Source organism: Hemiscyllium ocellatum, chromosome 10, assembly GCF_020745735.1.
Source record: "Hemiscyllium ocellatum isolate sHemOce1 chromosome 10, sHemOce1.pat.X.cur, whole genome shotgun sequence".
NCBI classification, from domain to species: domain Eukaryota; kingdom Metazoa; phylum Chordata; class Chondrichthyes; order Orectolobiformes; family Hemiscylliidae; genus Hemiscyllium; species Hemiscyllium ocellatum.
In genome coordinates, this window is record NC_083410.1 from 74024094 (window position 1) to 74050593 (window position 26500).

Here is a 26500-nt window from a genome sequence, read left to right on the forward strand (position 1 = left end):
GTCCCAGCTGTTTCTGATAAACATCAAGAATCAAAGAACCCCGATTTAAGGTGACTGAAAGAGTAGAGTGCCTAGAGAAAAAAAAACTATTCTACGCCGTTTGGGAGAATGTTGAAGAAAGATTTCCATAGCCTTTAAAACAATGAATAGTTATGCCAAGAGAGAAAAAAGTTGCACTTCCGTATAACAGCGTTTACTGTAAGATATTTGGCTCGCTCTTGCACAGTCGCCATGTCACAGCTGCGCAATATGCTTTTGAGCAATCTTAGATCTTGTCTCCGCCCACTGAGCTGTGATGTATCGCGCATGTTTGCAGTGGCTCCTCCCCGAATACCCGCATCCATTGCTCGCATCATGAGCCAAGAGGAGGATGTGGTTATCATAGGTGCTGCAAGAACACCAATCGGTAAGGAGATTCGGTTCGGTGTAGAAATGGAGCGAACAAGTCGAGTCGGTACCCATGCTGTAAAAATTGTGAAACGACAGACGGGACTCTTTTTTTTGCCGTCATTTCGAATCGCCTAGAAAGCCGAAATCCGTGTGCAAAGCTTTTGACCAAGCCGCAGCCTCTGTTGGGCCAACCGCAGCTCAGGAGACGGCTGGTAACCAATTGCACGCTCCCTATTAATCTGACTTGTTTCTCAGCTCAGCACCTGATTGGCTGTCGGGCCATTGTCTTTGTGTTTTCCGTGGAATTAATTTAGAGAGTTAACAGCAACGAAACCTTTTAAACTGGACCCAAATATTCCAGTTTTTTCTAACACAAATCAAAGTAGGTCTTTAATGTTAAAAGAGCGGCCCTATGTTCCTCAGGGACTATGGCGACTTTACCTTATCTTCATTTACGAAAAGTATTTGGATAAATCCAGCATATTTGTATACCAATATATTGAAAGCTCTCTATTGTATTTTATAGGAATATATCTGTTGATCATATGAGTTCAGTGTGATCACAGCAGAATTTTACAGTGTTCTACTATGCTCAGTGTGTGTCATGAGGAGTTGCTTCCCTACTCCAGGGTAGAGTATTCTGTCTGGCTTCCTCCATATGGTTGTGCTTCTGTTGGCAGATTCAAATAAGAGGCCAGAAAGCAAGATGCCTTTAAATAGCCAATTTGGGGTCTTAACTGGGGTAAGGACAGATAGGGTTGTCCTGGACCTTGTGTGTCAAGAGTATGGTGCTGGAAAAGCACAACAGGTCAGGCAATATCTGAAGAGCAGGAGAATCAACTTTTCAGGCATAAGTCCTTCATCAAGAATGAAGCATGTGGGTCGGGGCTGAGAGATAAATGGGATGGGGGTATGGGTGGGGTGGGGGGGGGCTGGGTTGGGAGGAGGTAGCTGGGAAAGTGATAGGTGGATAAAGGTGAGGGAGAAAAGGTGGTCAGAGGGGGCAGCGATGGACCGGTCTGGAGGGTGATGCTGAGTTGGAGGCTTGGGACAGGGATAATGTGGGAGGATGGGAAATGAGGAAGCTATTGAAATCCACAATTATCCCGTGTGGTTGCAGGGCCCCAAGGTGGAATATGAGGCATTTGACAGTGGAGGAGGCCCAGGACCTGCATGTCCTTGATGGAGTGGGAGGCGGAGGAAGAAATGTTCAGCTGTGAGTTTGGTAGGGATGAGTGTCCCAGAGATGTTCTCTGAAATGATCCACAAGAAGCTGTCCTGTCTCCCTGAATATAGAGGAGACCACATCGGGCGCAATGGACGCAGTAGATGACATGGGTAGAGGTACAGGTGAATTTCTGACAGATGACTTTATGACATTATGTGGAAGGGCCCCCATGAGGCCTTGGATGGAGGAGATGGGAGTGGGGTGGTTGCACTTACGGCCGTGGCAGGGAAAGGCGCCAGGAGTAGGCTGTGGACTGATGGAGGGTATGGACCTGACAAGGGAGTCGCAGAGGGAACTGTCTTTTCGGAACGCTGATAGGGGTGGGAAGGGATATTTTATCTCTGGTGGTGAGGTCTGTTTAGAAGTCATAGAGTCATTGAGAAATACAGCATGGAAATAGACCCTTCGGTCCTACTCACCCATGCCGACCAGATATCCCAACCCAATCTAGTCCCACCTGCCAGCACCCGGCCCATATCCCTCCAAGCCCTTCCTATTCATATACCTATCCAAATGCCTGTTAAATATTGCAATTGTACTAGCCTCCACCACTTCCTCTGGCAGCTCATTCCATACACTTACCACTCTCTGTGTGAAAACGTTGTCCCGTAGGTCTCTAGTATCTTTCCCCTCTCACCCTAAACCTATGCCCTCGAGTTCTGGACTCCCCAACCCCAGGGAAAAGACTTTGACTATTTACCCTATCCATACCCCTCATAATTTTGTAAACCTCCATAAGGTCACCCCTCAGCCTCCGACACTCCAGGGATAACAGTCCCAGCCTGTTCAGCATCTTCCTATAGCTCAGATCCTCCAATTCTGACAACATCCTTGTAATTCTTTTCTGAACCCTTTCAAGTTTCACAAAATCTTTCCGATAGGAAGGAGACCAGAATTGCACGCAGTATTCCAACAGTGGCCTAACCAGTGTCCTGTACAGCTGCAACATGACCTCCTAACTCCTGTACTCAATACTCTGACCAATAAACGAAAGCATACCAAACGCCTCCTTCACTATCCTATCTAGCTGCGACTCCACTTTCAAGGAGCTATGAACCTACACTCCAAGGTCTCTTTGTTCAGCAACACTCCTAAGACTTACCATTAAGTGTATATGTCCTGCTAAGATTTGCTTTCCCAAAATGCAGCACCTCGCATTTATCTGAATTAAACTCCATCTGTCACTTCTCAGCTCATTGGCCCAACTGGTCAAGATCCTGTTGTAATCTGTGGTAAACCTCTTCGCTGTCCACTACACACCCAATTTTGGTGTCATCTGCAAACTTATTGACTGTACCTCTTGTGCTGGCATCCAAATCATTTATATAAATGACAAATCGTAGAGGACCCAACACCGATCCTTGTGGCACTCCACTGGTTACAGGCCTCCAGTCTGAAAAACAACCCTCCACCACCACCCTCTGTCTCCTACCTTTGAGCCAGTTCTGTATCCAAATGGTTAGTTCTCCCTGTGTTCCATGAGATCTAACCTTGCTAATCAGTCTCCCATGGGGAACCTTGTCGAAAGTCTTACTGAAGTCCATATAAATCACATCTACTGCTCTGCCCTCATCAATCTTCTTTGTTACTTCCTCAAAAAACTCAATCAAGTTTGTGAGACATGATTTTCCACGTTTCGGGCAAAAGTCCTTCGTCAGGAACACAGGCAGAGAGCCTGAAGAGTGGAGAGATAAATGAGAGGAGGGTGGGGATGGGGAGAAAGTAGCATAGAGTACAATATGTGAGTGGGGGAGGAGATGAAGGTGATATGCCGGGGGTGAAGGAAGGGTGGAGTGGATAGGTGAAAAAGAAGATAGGCAGGTAGGACAAGTCATGGGGACAGTGCTGAGCTGCCCAACATTTCAACTCTCCCTCCCACTCTGCCAAGGACATGGAGGTCCTGGGCCTACTTCACCGCCGCTCCCTTATCACCAGACGCCTGGAGGAAGAATGTCTCATCTTCTGCCTCGGAACACTTCAACCCCAGGGCATCAATGTGGACTTCAACAGTTTCCTCATTTCCCCTTCTCCCGCCTCATCCTCGTTCCAAACTTCCAGCTCAGCACTGTCCCCATGACTTGTCCTACCTGCCTATTTTCTTTTCCACCTATCCATTCCACCCTCCCCCCACCCCCGACCTATCACCTTCATCCCCTCCCCCACTCACCTATTGTACTCTGCTACTTTCTCCCCACCCTCACCCTCCTCTAGCTTATCTCTCCACGCTTCAGGCTCTCTGCCTTTATTCCTGATGAAGGGCTTTTGCCCGAAACGTCGATTTTACTGCTCCTTGGATGCTGCCTGAACTGCTGTGTGTTTCCAGCACCACTAATCCAGAATCTGGTTTCCAGCATCTGCAGTCATTGTTTCTACCCTGCATTTATTTCGGCCTAACAGGGAAGGCAGACGAACTCAGGGCATGGTTAAGAACATGGGAAAAGGATATCATAGCAATTACAGAAACATGACTCAAGGATGGACAGGACTGGCAGCTTAATGTTCCAGGATACAAATGTTACAGGAAGAATAGAAAGGGAGGCAAGAGAGGAGGAGGAGTGGCATTTTTGATAAGGGATAGCATTCCAGCTGTGCTGAGGGAGGATATTCCCGGAAAGACATCCAGGGAAGTTATTTGGGTGGAACTGAGAAAGAAGAAAGGGATGATAACCTTATTGGGATTGTATTATAGACCTCCCAATAGTCAGAGTGAAATTGAGAAACAAACTTGTAAGGAAATCTCAGCTATCTTAAGAATAATAGGGTAGTTATGATCGGGGATTTTAACTTTCCAAACATAAACTAGGACTGCCATAGTGTTAAGGGTTTAAATGGAGAGGATTTGTTACGTGTGTACAAGACAATTTTCTGATTCAGTATGTGGATGTACCTACTAGAGAAGGTGCATAATTTGACCTACTCTTGGGAAATAAGGCTGGGCAGGTGACTGAGGTATCAGTGGGGGAGCACTTTGGGGTTAATGACCATAATTCTACTAGATTTAAAATAATGATGGAAAAGGATAGACCAGATCTAAAAGTTGAAGTTCTAAATTGGAGAAAGGCCAATTTTGATAGTATTAGGCAAGAACTTTCAAAAGCTGATTGGGGCAGATGTTCACAGGTAAAGGGATGGCTGGAAAATGGGAAGCCTTCAGAAATGAGATAACGAAAATCCAGTGCAAGTATATACCTGTTAGGGTGAAATGAAAGGCTGGTAGGTATAGGGAATGCTGGATGACTGACGAAATTGAGGGTTTGGTTAAGAAAAAGAAGGAAGCATATGTAAGGTATAGTCAGAATCGATCGAGTGAATCCTTAGAAGAGTATGAAGGAAGTAGGAGTATACTTAAGAGGGAAATCAGGAGAGCAAAAACAGGACATGAGTTAGCTTTGCTAAATAGAATTAAGGAGAATCCAAAGAGTTTTTACAAATACATTAAGGACAAAAAGGTAACTAGGGAGAGAATAGGGCCCCTCAAAGATCAGCAAGGAGGCCTTTGTGTGGAGCTGCAGAAGATGGGGGAGATTCTAAATGAGTATTTTGCATCAATATTTACTGTGGAAAAGGATATGGAAGATATAGACTGTAGGGAAATAGTTGGTGAGATCTTGCAAAATGTCCAGATTACAGAGGAAGAAATGCAGGATGTCTTGAAACGGGTAAAGGTGGATAAATCCCCAAGACCTGATTAGGTGTACCCGAGAACTCTGTGGGAAGCTGGAGAAGTGATTGCTGGGCCTCTTGCTGAGATATTTGTATCATAGATAGTCACAGGTGAGGTGCTGGAAGACTGGAGGTTGGCTAACATGGTGCCACTGTTTAAGAATGGTGGTAAGGACAAGCCAGGGAACTATAGACCAGTGAGTCTGACCTCAGTTGTGGGCAAGCTGTTGGAAGGAAGGAATCCTGAGGGACATGTATTTGGAAAGGCAAGGACTGATTAGGGATAGTCAACATGGCTTGGTTGGGATCCAAGGGATCCTTCCATATCCGTCACAAATTCACCTGCACCTCCACATACATCATTTACTGCATCCGCTGCACCCGATGTGGCCTCCTCTACATTAGGGAGACAGGCCGCCTACTTGCAGAACGTTTCAGAGAACACCTCTGGGACACCCGCACCAACCAACCCAACCGCCCCGTGGCTGAACACTTCATCTCCCCCTCCCACTCCCTCAAGGATATGCAGGTCCTTGGCCTCCTCCATCGCCAAACCATGGCAACATGACACCTGGAGGAACCCTGCAACCATAAGGGATGAATGCAGATTTCTCCACCTTTCGCATTTCCCCTCCCCCCACCTTATCTCAGTCCCAACCCTCGCACACTCAGCACTGCCTTCTTGACCTGCAATCTTCTTCCTGACCTCTTCGCCCCCACCCCCTCTCCGGCCTATCATCCTCACCTTAATCTCCTTCCACCTATCGCATTCCCAACGCCCCTCCTCCCAAGTCCCTCCTCCCTACCTTTTATCTTAGCCTGCTTAGCGCACCCTCCTCATTCCTGAAAAAGGGCTTATGCCCGAAACGTCGATTCTCCTGCTCCTTGGATGTTGCCTGACCTGCTGCGCTTTTCCAGCAACACATTTTTCAGCTCTAACCTCCCTCCCCTTCCTGGACCTCTCCATCACCATCTCTGGCGACCGACTAACCACAGACATATGCTACAAACCCACCGACTCCAACAGCTACCTAGACTATACCTCCTCCCACCCTACCTCCTGTAAAAATGCCATCCCTTATCCCCAATTCCTCCGCCTCTACCAGCCCTGTTCCCAGGATGACCTATTCCACCTTAGAGAGTCTCAGATGGCCTCCTTCTTCCACAATTACAACTTCCTCCACTTCATGCACCACTGCCCTTGAACCCCACTCCTCCCAACAAAACAAGGACAGAACCCCACCCTCCCCCGATCCTCACCGTCTACCCCATACAACCTCTGCATACAATGCGTCATCCTCTGCCACTTCCACCACCTCCAAACTGACCCCACCACCAAAGATATATTTCCCTCCCCACCCCATCAGCATTCCAAAAAAGACCATTCTCTCCTTGACACCCCACCAGCCCACACCCCCACTCCTGGCACCTTTTCCTGACTCCGCAGGAAGTGCAAAGCCTGTGCCCACACCACTCCCCTCACCTCCATCCAAGGCCCTAAGGGATCTTCCACATGCATCAGAAATTCACCTGTATCTCTACCAATGTCATCTAGTGCATCCTTTGCACCCGGTATTGGTCTCCTCTACATTGAGGATGCAGGATGCCTTCTTGTGAATTGTTTCAGAGAATGTCTCTGGTGCACCCGTAATCACCAACCCCAGCGCCCCATGACTGAACACTTCAAACCGCTCCCACTCCATCAAGGACATGCAGGTCCTGGGTCTTCTCCACCAACAAACCGTTAACCACCCGATGCCTGGAGGAGAAATGCCTCATATCCCCTTTGGGACCCTGCAACCACACGGAATAAGTGTAGATTTCAACAGCTTCCTCATTTCCCCTCTCCTCCCATTATCCCAGTCCCAAACCTCTAACTCAGCACCGCCCTCCGCACCCGTCCATTACTGCCCCCTCTGACGTATCACTTCCTCCCTCACTTTCATCCACCTTTCCCAGCTACCTCCCCCCAACCCCACCCCCTTCCATTTATCTCTCAGCCACAACCGACAAGCCTTATTCCTGATGAAGGGCTTATGCCCAAAGCATTGATAGTCCTGCTCCTCGGATGCTGAGCTTTTCCAGCACCACACTCTTGACTCTGATCTCCAGCTTCTGCAGTCCTCACTTCTTCTCTCCTGGACCTTGTGTGTCCCATGTAAATTGCTGGACAGATGGAGATAGGGGTAGGGCTGATGGAAGGCTATTTGGGAATTTTATAGGCTCATCCAGCCTGAAAACTCTCCTTCAAGGAACAGTAAAAATTTCCCTTTGGAATTTGGGTACTGTTTGTGACCACAGACCAAGCTTCTGCAGGCATTACTTTGCTAATAATAGAATTGCCAGCTAATATGATTGGATTGCATCTGTCTGAGGTAGGGGTTCCATTTGGGTGACGGGCAAAGTTGTCGTCTCTAGCCAATTAATACTCAGTGCCATTTGAAAAGTTTTGCCCATTGTTCCCTACACAAATGCTGGAGATATTTCGAGTGTATTTAACAAATTTCACCAAGTACATGCATTAATGCATTGTTTCTCAGAATCCAACTATCGTGCAGTTGTGAATGATATGGCACTTAGATACTACACCACTGTGAATATGTACAATACCAATATGATTTACAAATTATAAAATCTTACTTTTTAAAGAAAACCACCTGAATTTAACTTCTGTTGAAGAGAGATATCAAAGAGGAGTCTTGGCTTCTGTGTCTAACAGCACCAGTTGATCTTTTTCAGAGCTCTTTACCAATGGAACGCAGGTCCTTGGATACAGTTTTCTCATGACTGGTTTTCTCAGCCGAGTACAACACTTTTTACTTTCCGCGTTACAATGATTATATGCAACATTTTTGTCATTGTTAAACACCCCACCCCCCAAATCTACACATCCAATCCTGGACATCTTTGTGGACAGCCCTAGGTCCTCCCATGACCTCATGATGTTCACCTTTATCACTGGGCCTTGAGATCTTACAATGCATCTCATTCAATCACATTCCAACACTGACAGTTATACTCTTTCCCAGATACTTGCTTGCTGCATCACTTAATTTTCAATAACTTGGATACTTGCTTATCACTAATGACTTTCAAATTCTGTTAGACAATTCATATTTTGTACTAATATTATAGGAGATACTAAATGATGCTAAATTCTACCAATTGCTATCAAATTTGTAATATCAGTTCCAATGTAAAGTTAGTTATGTATCAAGATATACAGTTACATCTAATGTTATAATCCTTTGACAACTGACAAATTGGGGAGCAGCTTCTCTGTCTTGAACTTGGGAGATCAAACAAACACAGTCTCTCTATGTTGCAGCTTTAAGTTGGTTCAAAACAGAGGTTTGATTTTTGGGTGGGCCCCATTGTTTTTACTTAAAGTATCTTTCACTCTAGTTTTTCCCACCAAACAAGATAGTGCACATTCAAATTCCAGTGATAAGGATGAAGTTCAATTATTTTCGCAGCTTTCTGCTTGCTGAGCTGAAGAGAACAGATGCTTAGGGGCAGAGTTCCAAAGACAAAGGAGTTGTTAATAGTGGTGAAAAGGAAAAGGAGATGTAAAATGGATGTAAATTAAGGTGTGAAAGGGAAAAAATAAGTACTGTCAACTGCTCATAGGAATGTAAAGTAAACAAGATGCAAACAAGATGAAGCAAAGAATTGTGGATGCTGAAGATCTGAACCTGAAACAGAAATTGCTTGGGAAACTCAGCAGTTCTGGCAGTATCTGTGGAGAGAAAATAGAATTTACCTTTTGAGGTCAGTGACTGTTCTTTAGAACTCAATTTCAGAACATTTGGTTAAAAATCACACAACACCAGCTTATAGTCCAACAGATTTATCTGGAAGTACAGTACTAGCTTTCAGAGCATGAAGCTGATGAAGGAGCAGCGCTCTGAAAGCTGGTACTTCCAAATAAACGTGTTGGACTATAACCTGGTGTTGTGATTTTTAACTTTGTCCACCCCAGTGCAATACCAGCACCTCCACATCAGTATATTTGAGAAGTTTTGTGAATCTGACTAGTCCGCAATTTGAAATCAGGTGATCATGGCAGTCATTTTACATCAATACTTAAAAAAAAATCACTTTAGTCCTTGAAAGTCAGATGATCAAAGATGAATATTGGTAGCCCATGTTTATCATTGTTGCATTAATCTGCTGTAGTGGTAAATAAATAATCACTCTTCACTTAGAATGTCTCCCATAAAGATATGTATGGAATTTCTTTAATGCGTAAATGAACCAAATGTCCTCTTGTGTTGGTATTTCTGATTGGATTTCTAATTTATGGTTCTAATTCAGCTATTGATATAATTGTGCTTGGTGACACCACAGAGCATCTGAGCTATTTCCTTTGAATGCACAATTGCGTATTCACAGAGGCAGCCTTGAAAGGGGAGAGCATTGGAGATGTACCAAGGGAGGAAGGAGCAACTGGGGTAGGACAAGGAAAGAGATGGTGTGAGGGAGGAGATCGAACTGAGACAGTAATTGGATCAGGGTGGGGAGGGAAAATCGGCTCACCGTTCAGTTGGGATGGACAGAGTAGGGGGAAGAAAACGTTCATTCTGACTTCCCCACTGTCCCATTGTCCTGTTTGCCCCCCTGCCCATTTTCCTTTTCCCACACTAACAGCCCCACCTTTTCAACTCTTCACTCCTCCACCACCACCCCAATTTGTTTTCCTGACTTCCCACCCATCCAGCCCTCCCATTCTGTTCCCCACCTTCAGCCCCATCCATGCTCCTTTCGTCTGATGTCTGACGAAGGGTCACCAGACTTGAAACATGCACTCTTGTTTGTTTTCCCACAGATGCTCCCAGACCTTCTGAGCTTCAGGAATTTCTGTTTTAATTTAGTTCTTAAGCATCTGCAGTTCTTTGTTTTATTCCAGTTTCAATATTAGTGGGCGGTACGGTGGCACAGTGGTTAGCGCTGTTGCCTCACAGCGCCTGAGACCCGGGTTCAATTCCCGACTCAGGCGACTGACTGTGTGGAGTTTGCACGTTCTCCCCGTGTCTGTGTGGGTTTCCTCTGGGTGCTCCGGTTTCCTTCCACAGTCCGTGCTAAATTGCCCGTAGTGTTAGGTAAGGGGTAAATGTAGGGGAATGGGTGGGTTGCGCTTCGACGGGTCGGTGTGGACTTGTTGGGCCGAAGGGCCTGTTTCCACACTGTAAGTAATCTAATTGCGCCTGTGTCCTGTACATGTGCAGTTCTGATTTTGCACATGACGCAATAACATATGGTTTTTGTGATGTGGAGGTGCTGGTGTTGGATTGGGGTGGACAAAGTTAAAAATCACACAGCACCAGGTTATCGTCCAACAGATTTACCTGGAAGTACTGGCTTTTGTACGGGTTTTGTAACTATGTTCATGCACGTTTCAGAGTGAACAAATATATGCAGTTATCTGCAGTTCCAGTGTCAGCAAATACTGCATATTGATTTTCCCTTCTTGCATCAGAGCCATTTGCAGCCAAGAAGCATCTTCTTGTATACTGACCAGTTTCCTTCTGTTGTGATATAAACATTAGCACTATTTTGCATACTTCGACTTTGGGTTTGCTCAAATTTCTCTCATATGACCTGGACTGTTGTTGCACAATGGACGGTTTCCGTGTTTTGATGCGAGTTATGAAAGAACTTGTGCACTAGATAAACAAAATGAACTTCTCAGCTCTTTCTTTTCTCTTGGGATTTCCATCTTAGATGTTTGTACTTTATCAGAATTTAGTTTGACTTCTATCAGGTATTCACATTGTCCCAAAGAATTGGCATATTGTCACCTCACAAAGGAATTTATGTGTTAAGTCATGGCGACACTTTTAGTCAGAAGGATGTCACTTGGTGCACTGTTACCACACCAGCTCTCATTAGAGCAATTCATTGTTGACATTGAGGAACTCAGAAGGGAGTTATACAGGTTGAAGAACTATGAAGCCTATCTTTTGAGTCTCAGCGGACTGATAGGAAGCAGTCAAGAGGAATATCAAGAGGTTCTTCCTCATCCTCAAAGATGTTGAAAAATTGGGAAACAGACAGGGAAAATGACCAAATTTCAGCAAAGGCATGTAGAGCCTACTCCTGATGCACACAGTGGAAAGGAAGAGGGTTGGTGTGGTGGGGGGGGGGGGGGGGGGGGGGGCGGTGAATGGTATGTCAAGGAGGATCTTCAGGAGGGGTTTCTTGCATTTCCTCTTCCAGAAGGAGCACTCCGTGAATAGCAACCTCAAGGAAGAACATAGCTCAGTAACACGTTAGAGTGCAGGTTCATAGTTCCTTGAAAATGGAGTTGCAGGTAGATAGGATAGTGAAGAAGGCATTTGGTATGCTTTCCTTTATTGGTCAGAGTATTGAGTACAGGAATTGTGTGGTCATGTTGCAGCTGTACAGGACATTGATTTTGGAATATTGGTTTGCTTCCTATTGAAAGGATGTTGTGAAACTTGAAAGGGTTCAGAAAAGATTTACAAGGATGTTACAAGGGTTGGAAGATTTAACCTATAGTGAGAGACTGAATAGGCTGTGGCTATTTTCCCTGGAGGGTCGGAGGCTGAGGGGTGAATAGAGAAAGTCTTATCCCTGGGATGGGAGTCCAGAACTAGAGGGCAGAACTAGGTTTAAGGTGAGAGGGGAAAGATATAGTAGGGACCTCATGGGCAACTTTTTCACGCAGAGGGTAGTGAATATATGGAATGAACTGCCAGAGGAAGTAGTCAAGGCTGGTACAATTGTATCTGGATGGGTATATGAATAGGAAGGGTTTAGAGGGACCTGGGCCAAATGCTGGCAAATGGGATGACATTAGGGTAGAATATCTATTTGGCATAGACAAGTTGGACCGAAGGGCCTTTTTCTGTGCTGTACATCTCTGACACTATGACTTTATAACATTATCTCAGTCTGACGTTTTGAGGATCAGCAAATCCTTCTGTTCCAGACAATATGACATGATGCCCCCTGGCTGTACGGCCTTCTAGTCATTACTGATCTTTGTCATGGAAGTCTTAAACCACAGCATGTCAGAGAGACTGGACTGGTCCTTTGAAAAGAATGAAACTCCTGGAACCGACGTCTTTGGCCAAGTTGTATCCAGCTGTGTGGGACTTGATTGGCAGGACCTGATGAAGATGTGTGACAGTATGCACTGGCAGGTACCATGTGCGAATCCATGAGGAAAGGTATCATCTGCCTCGTCTACAAGTGGAAGGGGGAGAGGGAGGAAATTAGAAATTGAATATGAGTTACAAACTCCTACCTCAGGTCATCGCCAACTGTGTCAGATCTACTCTGGGATTGGTGATCCACCCCAACCAATCCTGTGCTCTACTCGGCAAGAAGGTCTCTGCGAGTCTCATGCTCCTCAGGAATTGGATTGTCTACATACAGGACGCTGGAATGGACATCTGCCTCAACAATCTGCACTAGGAGAAGGCCTTTTAGGATATTATACACCTACATGAGGGGTGTTCTGTCCAAAATGGACTTTGTGGAGGGAATCCACAATTGGATCTGACTACTTTACACTAATATTAGTAGTGTATTCTCAATCAGTGGGTGGGAATCAGAAAATTTCCTGATCAGATCAGGAGTCAGGCAGGGCTGCCCACTCTCCCAATTTAAGTGTTGTATAAAGCCTTTTGCCAATTCCATAAGAAAGGATGCAAGCCTGAGAGGAGTGACTATACCAGACAATGCAGGCGTGCAGGTCAAAGCCTCCCTGTTATATGGATGACATCACCGTTTTTCTGCTTGAATCCACTGTCAGTGCACAGACTCCTGAGCATCTTCAAAAAGTCTGAACTGGCCCTGGGAGCCAAGGTTAATCAAGGTATGAGTGAGCCATGTTCTTTGGCAGCTGGGCTGACCAATCCTTTATCCGCTTCACTATCTAGATTTAGATTACTTTTAGATTACATAGTGTGGAAACAGGCCCTTCGGCCCAACAAGTCCACGCTGACCCTCCGAACAGCAATCCACCCAGACCCATTCCCTTCCACTTACCCCTTCACCTAACACTACGAGCAATTTAGCATGGCCACTTCACCTAACCTGCACATTTTTGGACTGTGGGAGGAAACCGGATCACCCGGAGGAAACCCACGCAGACACAAGGAGATTGTGCAAACTCCACACAGACAGTTGCCTGAGACGGGACTTGAATCCGGGTCTCTGGCACTGTGAGGCAGCAGTGCTAACCACTACGTCACCGTGCCACCCTTAAATCAGGACAGATTACCTGAAGGAATATGGTTGGAGTGGCCAGTATGCTAAAACTTGGGAGGAACGTTATGGTGAGGCAATAACTGGGCAGAGGGAGCACCACTGCATCTTCATTTCAAGTAAAAACCTAATCGTCGAGTGTGAAGTGCTCTGTGTTGCTGTGTATGATGCAGGTTTGACCCATCCCCTGGGCCTGTGCCACTGCAGTTACTCAAGTCATCTTCTATTTCATCTAGAGATCAAAGATGGACAGTGTGTAAAAAGTTCTGGAATAGGTGAAGGGATGTGGAAGTACCCAACACCACCCTTACTCTGATAACCACCTCCTTGTATGCTGCATCAAGCAGATCCTTGGCACGCAAAAGCCAAGTGTCATGACTTGCTGAGGTTCTCTCTGTCCCCGGAGGCCAGGATGGGTTAAGTTCTATTGCCACGGAATGCTCCTAGTCAGACTGTTCCATACCACCTCTCCCTCATAGAGAAATATGCAAAAAAAAATAGTTTCGAACACAAGTCCATCAGGCAGTGGTTGGCATGTAATAAAATTATGCAGGAAAGAAGAGTTAGTTCTGTCAGATGGTTCCTGAGCAGACTGTTAAGATCATTTGGCAGAATGGCCCATTACCAGAACTTTCCCACAAGCACCAAGACACAGCTTGTCCTGTGGTGAGAGGGGCACTACCCATCAGATCCTTCATGTATGCCTGAACTCTCTCCACTACGTTATATTGCCCTTGAAGCGGCTGCAGGTTGGAGGGAGCAGACAGTCATGCACCACCCTCTGGAATGTGCCTTTGCAAAGAAGATCTGGAGAGAGATATGCTGGTTTTCATTGAGGTTTGTCCCAAGCAACTCTGTGACACAGGACTCAGTGTTCTATGGGCTGTTCCCTGAGACGCACACCACAACAAACATTGATCGCATCTCAGCGAAAGATGCACTTTGGTGTGCCTGAAACTTGTTGAATCTTCCAGTGTAATGAGTTGTCTTTGACTGAGTGTTGCAGTCTGGCACATTTCAAAGTTCAGGACCATGTGCAGGATGCAGTAAAGCTTGGGGCAGCTGCTGTACAAGGCGCAGAGGGAAAAAAACCTTCATCTAAGATTTTTCTGCCATTGTATAACAGGAGTCTGTTCCATTGTCAGACCCTTTGTTGTCTCAAAATGTAAATGCCCTTGTTATTCGCAACTGTAGAGTCGTTCAGTGGGATGTAAAATTCTAATATATCATTTGTCTATTTTCCTTGTTGGAAATATTATACAGAACAGAGTGAGAACCTTTTTGGTTGTACTAAAAGATAATTTTAATGAATGAAGTATATTTTCCACTTAAAAGATCCGGTCAGTTCTCAATCCTCACAATCCTTGGACCTCTTTCACTGGAGCATAGTAGGTGGTGAGGTGACCTTTTAGAGGTTTATAAAATCATGAAGGGTGTAGATATGGTTAATGGTAGGTGTCTTTTCCCTAGGATGGGATATTTCAAGACTAAGGGGCATATTTATATGGTAAGAGGTGTGAGATTTAAAACTTCCACGAGGGGCAAATTTTTACATAAGAGGGTGGTTCAAATGTGAAACGAACTTCCTGAGGAAGTGGTGGATGCGGGCATAGTTATGATATTTAAATTACATTTGAATAAGTTCATGAAAAGGAAAGATTTGGAGGGATATGGGCCCAGGAGCAGGCAGGTGGGATTATGTTCTGGTTGGACCAAAGGATGTGTGCTCTATGATTCTATGACTCTATGCAATTACTTCTAATTTCCATCCATCCAATTTACTTTTGGAAGTACTATTTTGACACTTGTGGGCAAAGAATTCTTATTCATTATCACTTACTTTGCAAACAAGTTATTTCTCATGTTTCACTGCATCTCTTGTCCATAATCTTAAATCTGTGATACTATGATTTCAATTTTTCCATGTCTACCTATCCAAATCTAACATAACCTTGTATGTTCTTGTGAAATCTCCCTTCAATACAATTTGATCTGAGGAGAACCCATTTTCCAATTTTTCTGGCTGATTTTGACTCCTGAGAACCTCTGGAAGGTTACTATTATTTGAACCAACAGGAAACAGCAAATTAATGAAGTGCAAATTAATTAATCTCTCCTATGGAAATCAGTGTTATTTGCATCTGACTTGTGATATTTTAATAAATGTTGGTATGATTTATTTGTCTTTGTAGGTTCCTTCAATGGCAGTTTATCTGGCCTGGCTGCCCATCAACTAGCTTCAATGGTGATAAAAGAAGTCCTGAAGAGAGCAAATATCAAACCAGAAGATGTGTCTGAAGTAATTTTAGGCCAGGTTTTGACTGCAGGTATGTGTGGTAATTGAGTGGCAAATAAAGTGAAGGTTGTACACAAAGAAAGAAAGAAGTTGATTATTTATATATATGCTGTCCCTGTCATGTGCTTAGGACATAAAGCACTTCATACCTAATTGAGTACTTTTGAAGTGAATTTACTATTTGTAATTTTCTGCACTATCCCAGTAGCTTGCAAGTTTCTTTCCCTCAATCCAGTCTTTCTATCCAGTTTCCTTTTGAAATCATTAATTGTCTCTGCTTCTTCCAGCCTTCTATAGGCAGCGTGTTTCAGATCATTCCTACTTGTACTGTAAAAAAACTCTTCTCCATGTTCCCATATATTCTTTGCTCAAAATCATAAATCGGTCCCCCTTAGCTCTTGCATCATTAGGTTATAGAAGCAGGTTTTGTGTCTACTTTATCAAAACCTGTACATTAACACCTCAATCAAATCTCCCTCCTGAACTCCTTTGCTGTAAGGAAAAGAAGCTCGTTCTCCAACCTAACATTTGTTAAATTCCCTCATTCTTGTCAGTCACCTCTGCATGCTTTCAAAAACACAAGAGAGTCAGTGGGTTAGTAGAAATGTCATTAGGCTCATAAACCAGTTCCAGATTAATGCTCTGGAGATATGGTTTAATAAATTTAATTAATAAATCTGGAATTGAAAGCCATCCTTAGTAATATTGCCGTTGAAATTATTTGGTTCACGATGTCATCCTTACTTGATCTGGTCTACAACCTTCAGCCCTTTAGCGATGTGATTGACTCTTAATTGTGCTTTGTAAACTACATATTTCAAGGGCAATTCTAAATGCATGACACATGTTGGGCTTGCCAGTAATGCTCATTTGCCATGCAAGAATAAAGATCTTTTCTGGGGTGGGTTGACCAGAACTGGGGGAAATTTTTTGTTATAGCCTAACTGGAACTTTTTAAAGGTTTATCATAGCTTCCATGCTTTTGTGTTCAATGCACCAATCTGATATTGTGTTATAATGATCAGATCTTCTGTTCCATGTTGTTGTTTGTAGAGGAAATTCTCCTGCTCTTTGAATAGTGCACAGTACACTCACCTGAGGAGGCAGACATCTGCAAGGCAGCAGTCCTTCATTTGGGTTGATTGGCTCAGAGTTGGTTGGACAGCTGGTTGTGACACTGAATAATGGCAACAATATAGGTTCAATTCTAGTAGCAATTGAAATCCACTGTGAAGGTCCAAACTTCTCGACCTTGCCATTTACTACCAGTCATCTCTCTCTGTCTCTCTACTATGGGAGGAGACATATTGTCTTCTGAGACTTGGGCAACTTTATCTTTACTCCCTCAGTATCACCCGATTATGTGCTCAAGTCTCTGGAGTGAACCTTTAATTCACAACAGTTTAGATTAGATTAGATTAGATTAGACTTACAGTGTGGAAACAGGCCCTTCGGCCCAACAAGTCCACACCGACCCGCCGAAGCGAAACCCACCCATACCCCTACATTACCCCTTACCTAACACTACGGGCAATTTAGCATGGCCAATTCACCTGACCCGCACATCTTTGGACTGTGGGAGGAAACCGGAGCACCCGGAGGAAACCCACGCAGACACGGGGAGAACGTGCAAACTCCACACAGTCAGTCGCCTGAGTCGGGAATTGAACCCGGGTCTTCAGGCGCTGTGAGGCAGCAGTGCTAACCACTTAATTTCAGTTTAGTTGTGGGAATGCTGCCACTGAGCCAAGGCTGACACAAGATGGAAAAATGCAATTCAGAATGACGATAAGGACTATAGATATTAAGAAATTTGGAAAGAAGTATGGTTTTTATCTTTGCCAATATTATCATCAAACTTTGCAGTTCCTTGATACATTTTTAGGTACATATTTTTGTTGTGTAGGCATAAGATTATTGACTCTCAAGAGAATATCATGTTGCAACCCATGTCTAATTGCACCGTATGTTTAATTATTTGCATTCCGGTGGAAAGAATTCTATCACCAAGAAGCAATCAGAGATCAAGAATTCTTCATTGGCATCGCTCCATCTACAAAGAGTGATGAGATGCAAAATAAAACAATCCATTTCAGATAAAGTGTCATTAATGACCATAGAGACCATTTCTGAGAAGCATGTTTTGCCACAGATGGAGATTGCAGTTTTCATTGTGTGTTGCTGCTTTTTGTGCCTATTGCCAAGACATTACAGGCACTATTCATCATGGTGGTGCATGCTAGCCCAAAGGAGCTGTTGCTATTTTCCTCTGTAATCAGCAGTGACTCACAGCTGTGAGTCTACGAAAGTTTCTGTTTAGGACCTTTGTGTCATACTTTCAAGCATTGTTGAAGCGGAGATTTGGACATTTCACTTGTCTCTGGCTACCTCACAACACAGGAAGTTCTGGGGTATCTGACCTGTGGACATGACTGAAGAAACAAAGCTGCCTCTGTTTGCATGTTAACAACGCTGGAAGCTTTGCATTTGAGAAGAGGTAAACCAGGGAAAGAGTAGGGCCGTTAGGAAGAAAGGGAGCAATCTGCATGTGAAGCTGCAGGATTTTGGAAAGTTGTTAAATGAATACTTCTCTTCAGTCTTCACTCCGGAAAAGGAGAATGTAGGTACAGAATTCAAAAAAAGGTTACTATGAGAAACTTGCACAGTTTGACATAGGAAATTGGGATGTATTAGAGGCTCTGACAGACTTAAACAGACAAATGCCTGGCCTGGATGAATTGCATCCCAAGCTGCTGTGGGAAGTAAGAAAGGAAATTGCAGGTGCACTGGTCACTGGGGAAGTGCCAGAGGACTGAAGGATGACTAATGTGGTTCCACTTATTAAGAAAGGTGACAGAGATGAACCTGGAAATTACAGACCGATGAGTGGTAAGGAAACTATTGGAGAAAATTCTGAAGGAGAGAATTGATGTCCACTTGGAAAAGTGTGGGTTAACTAGGGATAGTCAGCATGGCTTTGTCAGAAGGAGGTCTTGATTTACAGTTGTGTTTGAACTTTTTGAAAATGTGATCAAGTATGTGGATGAAAAAAATCTGTTTATGTAGTTTATGTGGAATTTAACAAAGCTTTTAACAAGGTACCACAAGGGAGATTGATTAAGAATTCAGGGAAACTTGGTGAGATGGATCAGATACTGGCTTAGTTTTAGGTCACAAAGGATTGTAGTAGAAGGTAGTTTGAGTGACTGGAGGCTAGTGTGCAGGATCACTAGTATTAGTACCACAAGAATCAATACTGGGACCCTTATTGTTTGGTGGACATAAATGATACAGGTGGAAATGTGTGGAGAATGTGAAACAAGTTTGCAGATGGCACCAAGATTAGTAGGGTGGTTAATAGTAAAGAAGATGGTTGCAGGTTAAAGGAATATATAGATAGGTTGGTCAGGTGGGCAGAAAAGTGGCAGATAGTATTTAACCCTGACAATTGCAAGGTGATGTTGGTAAAGTACCTATTTGATACGGCTCAGGGAATCCTTAACGGACTCGACCTGTAAGCCTATCTTAGTTCGACCTGGAGATCGTACTCTGTGGTAGTCTGGAGTAGAAAATTCTTACAGACAGTTTAGTTTAAATTATTACCTTTATATACAAATGGCATCAATGTTACACTATAACATAGATACCTACAAACCAGGCTTGAGCTAAGGTTTTAAAACCATTAGGAGAATAGCGGCGTCAGCTCTTATCCTTAAGAGCTTGCTCAGGCGACTCCCCTTATTGCTGCAAACAAGCTGTCTTTATACAGAAATTGGTACTGAGATTACAAAAAACACCACATGTCCTCAATCAGATAAGCAGCAATAAAATGGCAAAAGTTTATAGAGGAAGAGACACTAATTGACAGGTCTGAGTATGCTTGACTAATTAAGCTACATGCACGTAAAAGTGGGAAATCCTGATCAAGCCAGGCCAATTGGCCAATTGCATTGGCTAGATAAGCTTCCATTTTATCAGTACATCATAATGAGAGACTAGTCTAAACTATATGGAAAACGTCATGAGGTAACTTTGCTCAGCTAACATTCCCAGTACCATGGTCCTACAATGTGGCCTTTTTAAAAAAAAATCTTAGATTCCCAAAATGTAAATTAAAATCATAACATGGCGCGGTGGCTCAATGGTTAGCACTGCTGTCTCAAAGCACTGCTGTCTGTCTGGGGTTTGCACATTCTCCCCGTGTCTGCATGGGTTTCCTCCAGGTCCTCCAGTTTCCTCCCACAGATAGGTGAATTGGCCATGCTAAATTGCCCACAGTGTTAGGTACTTTACTCGGAGGGAAATGGGACTGGGTGGGTTACTCTTCGGAGGGTCAGTGTGGACTTGTTGGGCTGAAGGGCTTGTTTCCACACTATACGGAATCTAATCTAATCATATCATTCTCGGATCTTAAGCTCCAGGGAACAACACACAAACATTCAATCTATGACAAGCAAGTGTACATTCAGATCAGACCACAAAGAGTAAACCTTTCCACCAGCTTCTGCCCTTTCTCACATATGAACATCTTCTAATTTTCTTACTATCTCAGTTTCGGCCTTTGTGTTTTCCTAGCTTGAAAGGGTAATGAGACTTTCACAATCCAGAACAGTTAAGATTAGGAAGTTGAGCTTCATAAATTCAAATCTGCTCAGTGTGGTATACATGAAAATGTATCAGAATTGCTCTATTACGTGCATATTCCACTCAGCTAATTAAGTTACAAGTTATTTTCCTATTGAGTATGAGTTTTGTTAAGAATCTTCTATATAAACCAGAAATTCAGGTATTCAACATCCAACTGTAAAATTTTTTATTAGATTAGATTAGATTACTTGCAGCGTGGAAACAGGCTCTTCGGCCCAACAAGTCCACATGCGACCCACTGAAGTGCAACCCACCCAGACCCATTCCCCTACATTTACCCCTTCACTAACGCTACGGGCAATTTAGCATGTACTACGGGCAATTTAGCATCGCCAATTCACCTAACCTGCACATTTTTGGACTGTGGGAGGAAACCGAAGCACCCGGAGGAAATCCACACAGACATGGGAGATTGTGTGGAGTTTGCACAGTCAGTCACCTGAGGCGGGAATTTAACCCGGGTATTAACCACTGTGCCACCATGCTGCCCACTGATGTACAGCTTCCAGCCCTTAGGGTCAAAAGGAAGTACTGCCACACATTCCACAAGTGAACAAATGTTATCATCTTTTTTACAATGATGCATTGACACAAAGAACAGATATCCTTAGTTCTTCTGAACAAATGGGACCTGATTGCATACCTCAGCAAAGTGATCACCCAGTCGGCGTTTTGTCTTCCAATATAGAGGAGACCATATTGGGAGCAACGAATGCAATAGACCAAATTGAAAGAAGTACAAGTGAAACGCTGCTTAATCTTAAATGAGTGTTTGAGGCCTTGGATGGTGAGCATGGAAGAGGTAAAGGGGCAGGTGTTGCACTTTCTGCGATTGCATTGGAAGGTGCCGTGTGTGATGGGAGAGGTGTTAGGTGTGATGGAGGAGTGGACTAGGTTGTCCTGAGGGAACGATCTCTGCAGAATGCAGACAGGGAGAGGGAAGGGAAGATGTGTTTAGTGGTGGCGTCATGTTGGAGTTGGCGAAAATGGCGGAGGATTATTCTTTGCACGTGAAAACTGGTGGGGTGAAAGGTGAGAACAAGAGGGACCCTACTCTTGTTTTGGGAGGGGAGGGAGGGGGTGAAGGTCATGGCGCGGGAGATGGATCGCTCACTGTCGAGAGCCCTGTTTTTTTTTTGTAGATATTTTTATTGAAATTTAACATTTTTGCAAATTTACAAAAATAAACAAAACTCTCAAATACAAACATTGATGTACAATTAAATCATATATACAATAGTCATAATTTAACAAAGAAAAGAGAAAGAAAGAAAACAAAAAGAGAAAAAAAAACGAAAAAAGAAAGAAAAAAAACCTCAACTTTCTACTAATCTAACCTATAACTAACCAGAGTGTATACCTAAGTCTCTTACTTGCTCGGAATGTATAAACATCAAATATAATAAAACCCGTATTCGCGCAGGATTCCTCTCCCAAGGGGCCCCGGAGCAGCCCGGTCTGAAATCTTCACTAAATAAAAGCCCTTGTTAGGATAGCCGAAATATCTGCATTTATATAATTCAAAAAGGGCTGCCATATTTTATAAAATAATTCAGTCTTTCGGTGCACCATATTTGTGAGGAAGTCAAGGGGGATATATTCCATAATTAATCTGTGCCAATTTGAAAGTCCAGGGGGGCCCTCAGCCACCCAGTTCACCAAAATATTTTTCCTTGCACAGAAAGAGAGAATAGAAAATAGTCTCTTCCCATGCATATCCAGAGATGAGAGGTTCGAAAAGCCCAAAAGGAGAGATACAGGGTCCACCCTAATTTCCGTTCCTAAAATTTCTGTTAGGGTATTTGCCACTTTAGTCCAGTATCTGTGGATTTTCTGACAAGTCCACAGACAATGTGCAAGAGTACCCACCTCTATTTTGCATTTGGGACACATTGGAGATGCTCCTGCCTTAAACTTTACCAGTCGAGCCGGAGCTATATGGGCCCTATGAAGTATCTTTAGTTGGATAGCCTGAGCTCTGTTACAGATAGCAATTCTTCTAGCATTTTCCCAAATGTCATTCCACATATCCTCAGAGATTTCTAGCCCCAAGTCCTGCTCCCATGTTTTAAGCAGGTCATCCATGTCTCCTGAGACTCCATCATGTAGCAAATGGTATATAGTACTAACGGAGGATGCCCCCGCTGGTCGTAAGACATTACGTTCTCTGTCTGATTTATAAAGACTATCAATGTAGTCTTCCTCTGTATATAATCTCGAACTTGGAAGTATCGAAAGAGATCCCCATTAGGTATTCCGAATTTCAGACGCAGCTGCTCAAAGGACATCAGGATCCCATCTTTAAATAGGTCCCCTAAGCATGAGATGCCCCTGGATCTCCAGAGTTTAAAGGTGGCATCTGTAATCCCCGGTTGGAATCCCCATGCGCCTACTATTGGTGCATGGGGGGGATGTTTTATGTGAGTTACCCTCATTTTGCCGCATTATATTCCAGGCCTTAATTGTGTTTAATATTATGGGATTTTTACAGTGGTCTGTAATGATTTTCCTCTTATCTGAAAATAAAAGGTTAATAAGTGGGTATTTTACTTGGGAGGCTTCGATATCCAGCCAAATTGATTGTGGATCAGATGAAACCCAATCAGCTATGTAACTTAGTAGGGAGCTTAACTGATATTTCCTAAAGTCTGGGAAGTCCAGTCCTCCCCTTGCCTGTGGAAGCTGTAGCTTCTTCAGCTTAATAAGGGGCCGTCTATGGTTCCAAATAAAGGAGCCCAACCAGCCATATAATTTACGTAGGGCTAGCCTTGGCAGCATCAGCGGGAGCATTCTCATAGGATATAAGAGACGGGGCAGAACATTCATTTTAATTAATGCTATTCTCCCTAGCCAGGAAGTCGGAAGGTCTCTCCATCGCTGGAGGTCCTGCCTTATCCTTTCCATTAATTGTACAAAATTAGCCCTATACAGCTGATCAAATACTGGCGTGATAAAAATACCTAAATATAAGAAGCCCTCCAGGGACCAACGGAAGGGAAAAGGGGATCCGTCCATTAAGTGGGGTATCATAGCCAGACCACCCATTGGCATGGCTTCTGATTTTGAAAAATTAATTTTATAGCCTGAGAATGCACTAAATGTATTAATAACTTGAATTAGACGAGGCACTGACATTAAAGGATTACTGAGGAATAAGAGAACGTCATCTGCATAGAGGGTAATTTTGTGTTTACCTGTACCAATCCTCGGGGCCGTTATATTAGGATCAGTCCGGATGGCTTCTGCTAATGGTTCGATTATCAGTGTAAACAACAATGGTGAGAGAGGACATCCTTGACGGCAGCCCCTACCCACACTGAAGCCATCCGATCTTAACCCATTAGTAATAACAGCTGCTTTGGGTTCATTATACAATGTTGAAACCCATTTGGTAAACACCTGTCCAACGCCAAACCTTTCCAATGTGTAAAATAAATATGACCATTCAACCCTGTCAAATGCCTTTTCCGCATCCAATGAAATTACTACTCCTGGTATCTTTCCCTGATGACAGGCTTGGATCATATTCAAGACCCTTCTGATATTATTGGATGATCTGCGGCCCTTAATAAATCCCGTCTGGTCCTCCTTTATAATATATGGCAGTACCCTTTCTAGTCTTAGTGCTAACATTTTTGAGAGAATTTTAAAGTCTACATTTAGTAAGGATATTGGTCTGTAAGATGCACAATCTTCTGGGTCTTTTCCTTTTTTGAGGATAAGAGAAATATTTGCTTCTTTCAGCGTGGGCGGGAGACAGACCTGACTATGCGCAAAATTATACATATCCATAAGTGGGTCAACCAATATTCCTGTAAATTCTTTATAGAATTCAGCTTGAAAACCATCCGGGCCCGGTGCTTTTCCGCTCTGAAGATGCCTAATTGCCTCAAGTATTTCTTGGACTGTTAAAGGGGTATTTAGGGCCGACACCTGGGAAGGTCAAATTTTTAAAAAATGACTGCATCCTCCTAATCCTATCTTCACAATCCTGCGATCTATATAGTTCAGAATAAAATTCTTTAAAGGTCGCATTGATCTTTTTATGATCATGAGTCAGGGTACCTGTACTTTCCTTGATGGTCGGAATAGTTTGAGGGGCTTTCTTTTTCTTTGCAAGAAATGCTAAGTATCTACCCGGTTTGTCGCCATATTCATATAATCTTTGTTTCGCAAATAATATTTCCCTTTTAGCCGTTTGAGTAAGCGCGGTGTTTAAAGCTGTCCTAAGAGCTGTAATCCTCTGCAATTTTGTGATAGAAGGTCTATCAGCGTATGCTGTTTCGGCTGCTTTTAGGCGAGCTTCGAGCAGACGCTGTTGCTCTCCCTTCATTTTCCTCTGGGTCGCTGAATAGGAGATGATCAAACCTCGTGCATAAGCTTTGATGGTCTCCCACATCATTGACGGATTGCTAGCCGTACCAGTATTAATTTCTAAAAAAGTTTTAAGTTCTTGGGAGAAGTACTTTAAAAATTTGCTATCTTTTATCAGGAAGGGGTCCATACGCCAATGCCGAGCGGATGTCCCATTGTTCTTTACCTTAGTTTCCATGTATACAGCGGCATGGTCAGAGATTGCTATAGTACCTATTTTACAGGTTGCTATAGAATTTAGAAAAATCGATGGGGCAAAAAACATATCAATTCTTGTGTGACATTTATGTGGATTAGAGTAGAAAGAAAAATCTCTACCCTGTGGATGGAGACATCTCCATACATCTACCAATCCTAATTCTTTATTCAGGTCCGCCAGTTGTCTAGATCTGGGAGATACTCCAGCGGCACTCTTGGGAATCCTGTCTATTTCCGGATCCATAATACAATTAAAGTCTCCCCATATAATTGTATGACGGGCACCAAAGGCCATCAGTTTTGAAAAAGCTTCCGTTATGAATTTAAAGGGGTGTGCCGGGGGGCAGTACACATTTAAGATCCCATATTCCTCTCCATTTATGAGGGCTTTAATCAAAATGTATCGTCCAGATTCGTCTTTTATCTGATTTAGAATTTTCAAAGGGAAGTTCTTCCGGACAAGGATAACGACTCCCCTGCTTTTTGAATTAAGAGGAAAAAAAGGCCTGATCAAATCCACCCTGTCGTAATTTTAAGTGTTCTTTATCTGACAGGTGTGTCTCCTGTAGGAGAGCTATATCAACTCTCTCCTTCTTAAGATTTGATAATATTTTCTTCCTTTTAACTGGCGAATTACTCCCCCTGACATTCCAGGTGCACCACTTAACTGACTGTTCAGCCATAATCGTCTGGACAGATCCGAGACCCCTATCTAGAACATCCCGAGCATGGAGCATACAAGATTTACAAAAGTAAAGACTCTCTGATACACTCAAAACAATATAACAAAAAACTCTTTCTAAGTATAAAAGATATAAAACATTCCGAATTGGAGATTTTCTCCCTTGTTCCCAGAGAGCGTCACTTCCTCTCCCACAGTCCATCTTACCCTCTTCCAACCAGTGCCCCACCCTTGACCCAGGTGTTCCTCAATAAAATGAGGAGAATTCAAATATAATATAAAGCTAGAGTTAACAGTGAACACCCCACCCACACCCACATCTAAATATATTTGGGAATATTAATACCATATATAACTATAAGATTACAATCTCAACATGTAATACTTAAATATAATACCACAAAATAACAGGGGAAAGAAAAACAACCCCGCTCCTAAAAACAGAAGTAAAATAGAATAAGGTAACCACCTCTCCCCATCAACATTAACCAAACGCCCCAACATATATATACATACACACATAGGGGGAAAGATAAGAAAAGATGAAGGGATGTAAACCAAAATAATGGGAAAGGCAGACCAGCGTCCACAATCTCTTACAGTTTATTTAAGAGAGTCCAAGAATTCCTTAGCCTTCTCCGGTGATCCGAAGTTATATATGGATCCTTCGCGGCTAAGGCGTAGCGTCGCTGGATATCGTAAGGAGTACTGAATATTTAAGTCCCTTAAACGCTTCTTCGCCTCATCGAATGCCTTCCTCTTTCGGACCAAAGCTGGGGAGAAG

At 43.5% G+C, this 26500-nt stretch overlaps 1 protein-coding gene across 2 annotated transcripts in view; it reads left to right on the forward strand.

Annotated features, from left to right (window-relative positions):
* Positions 1 to 306: 306 nt before the first annotated feature.
* The window catches only part of acat2 (acetyl-CoA acetyltransferase 2), a 111442-nt gene continuing 85248 nt past the window's right edge, over positions 307 to 26500 (forward strand). For both annotated transcript variants that reach the window (XM_060830988.1, XM_060830989.1), the window contains exons 1-2: positions 307 to 406; positions 15712 to 15846. In XM_060830988.1, the coding sequence (XP_060686971.1) occupies positions 307 to 406; positions 15712 to 15846 (235 nt within the window). The remainder of the gene's footprint in view (positions 407 to 15711; positions 15847 to 26500) is intronic.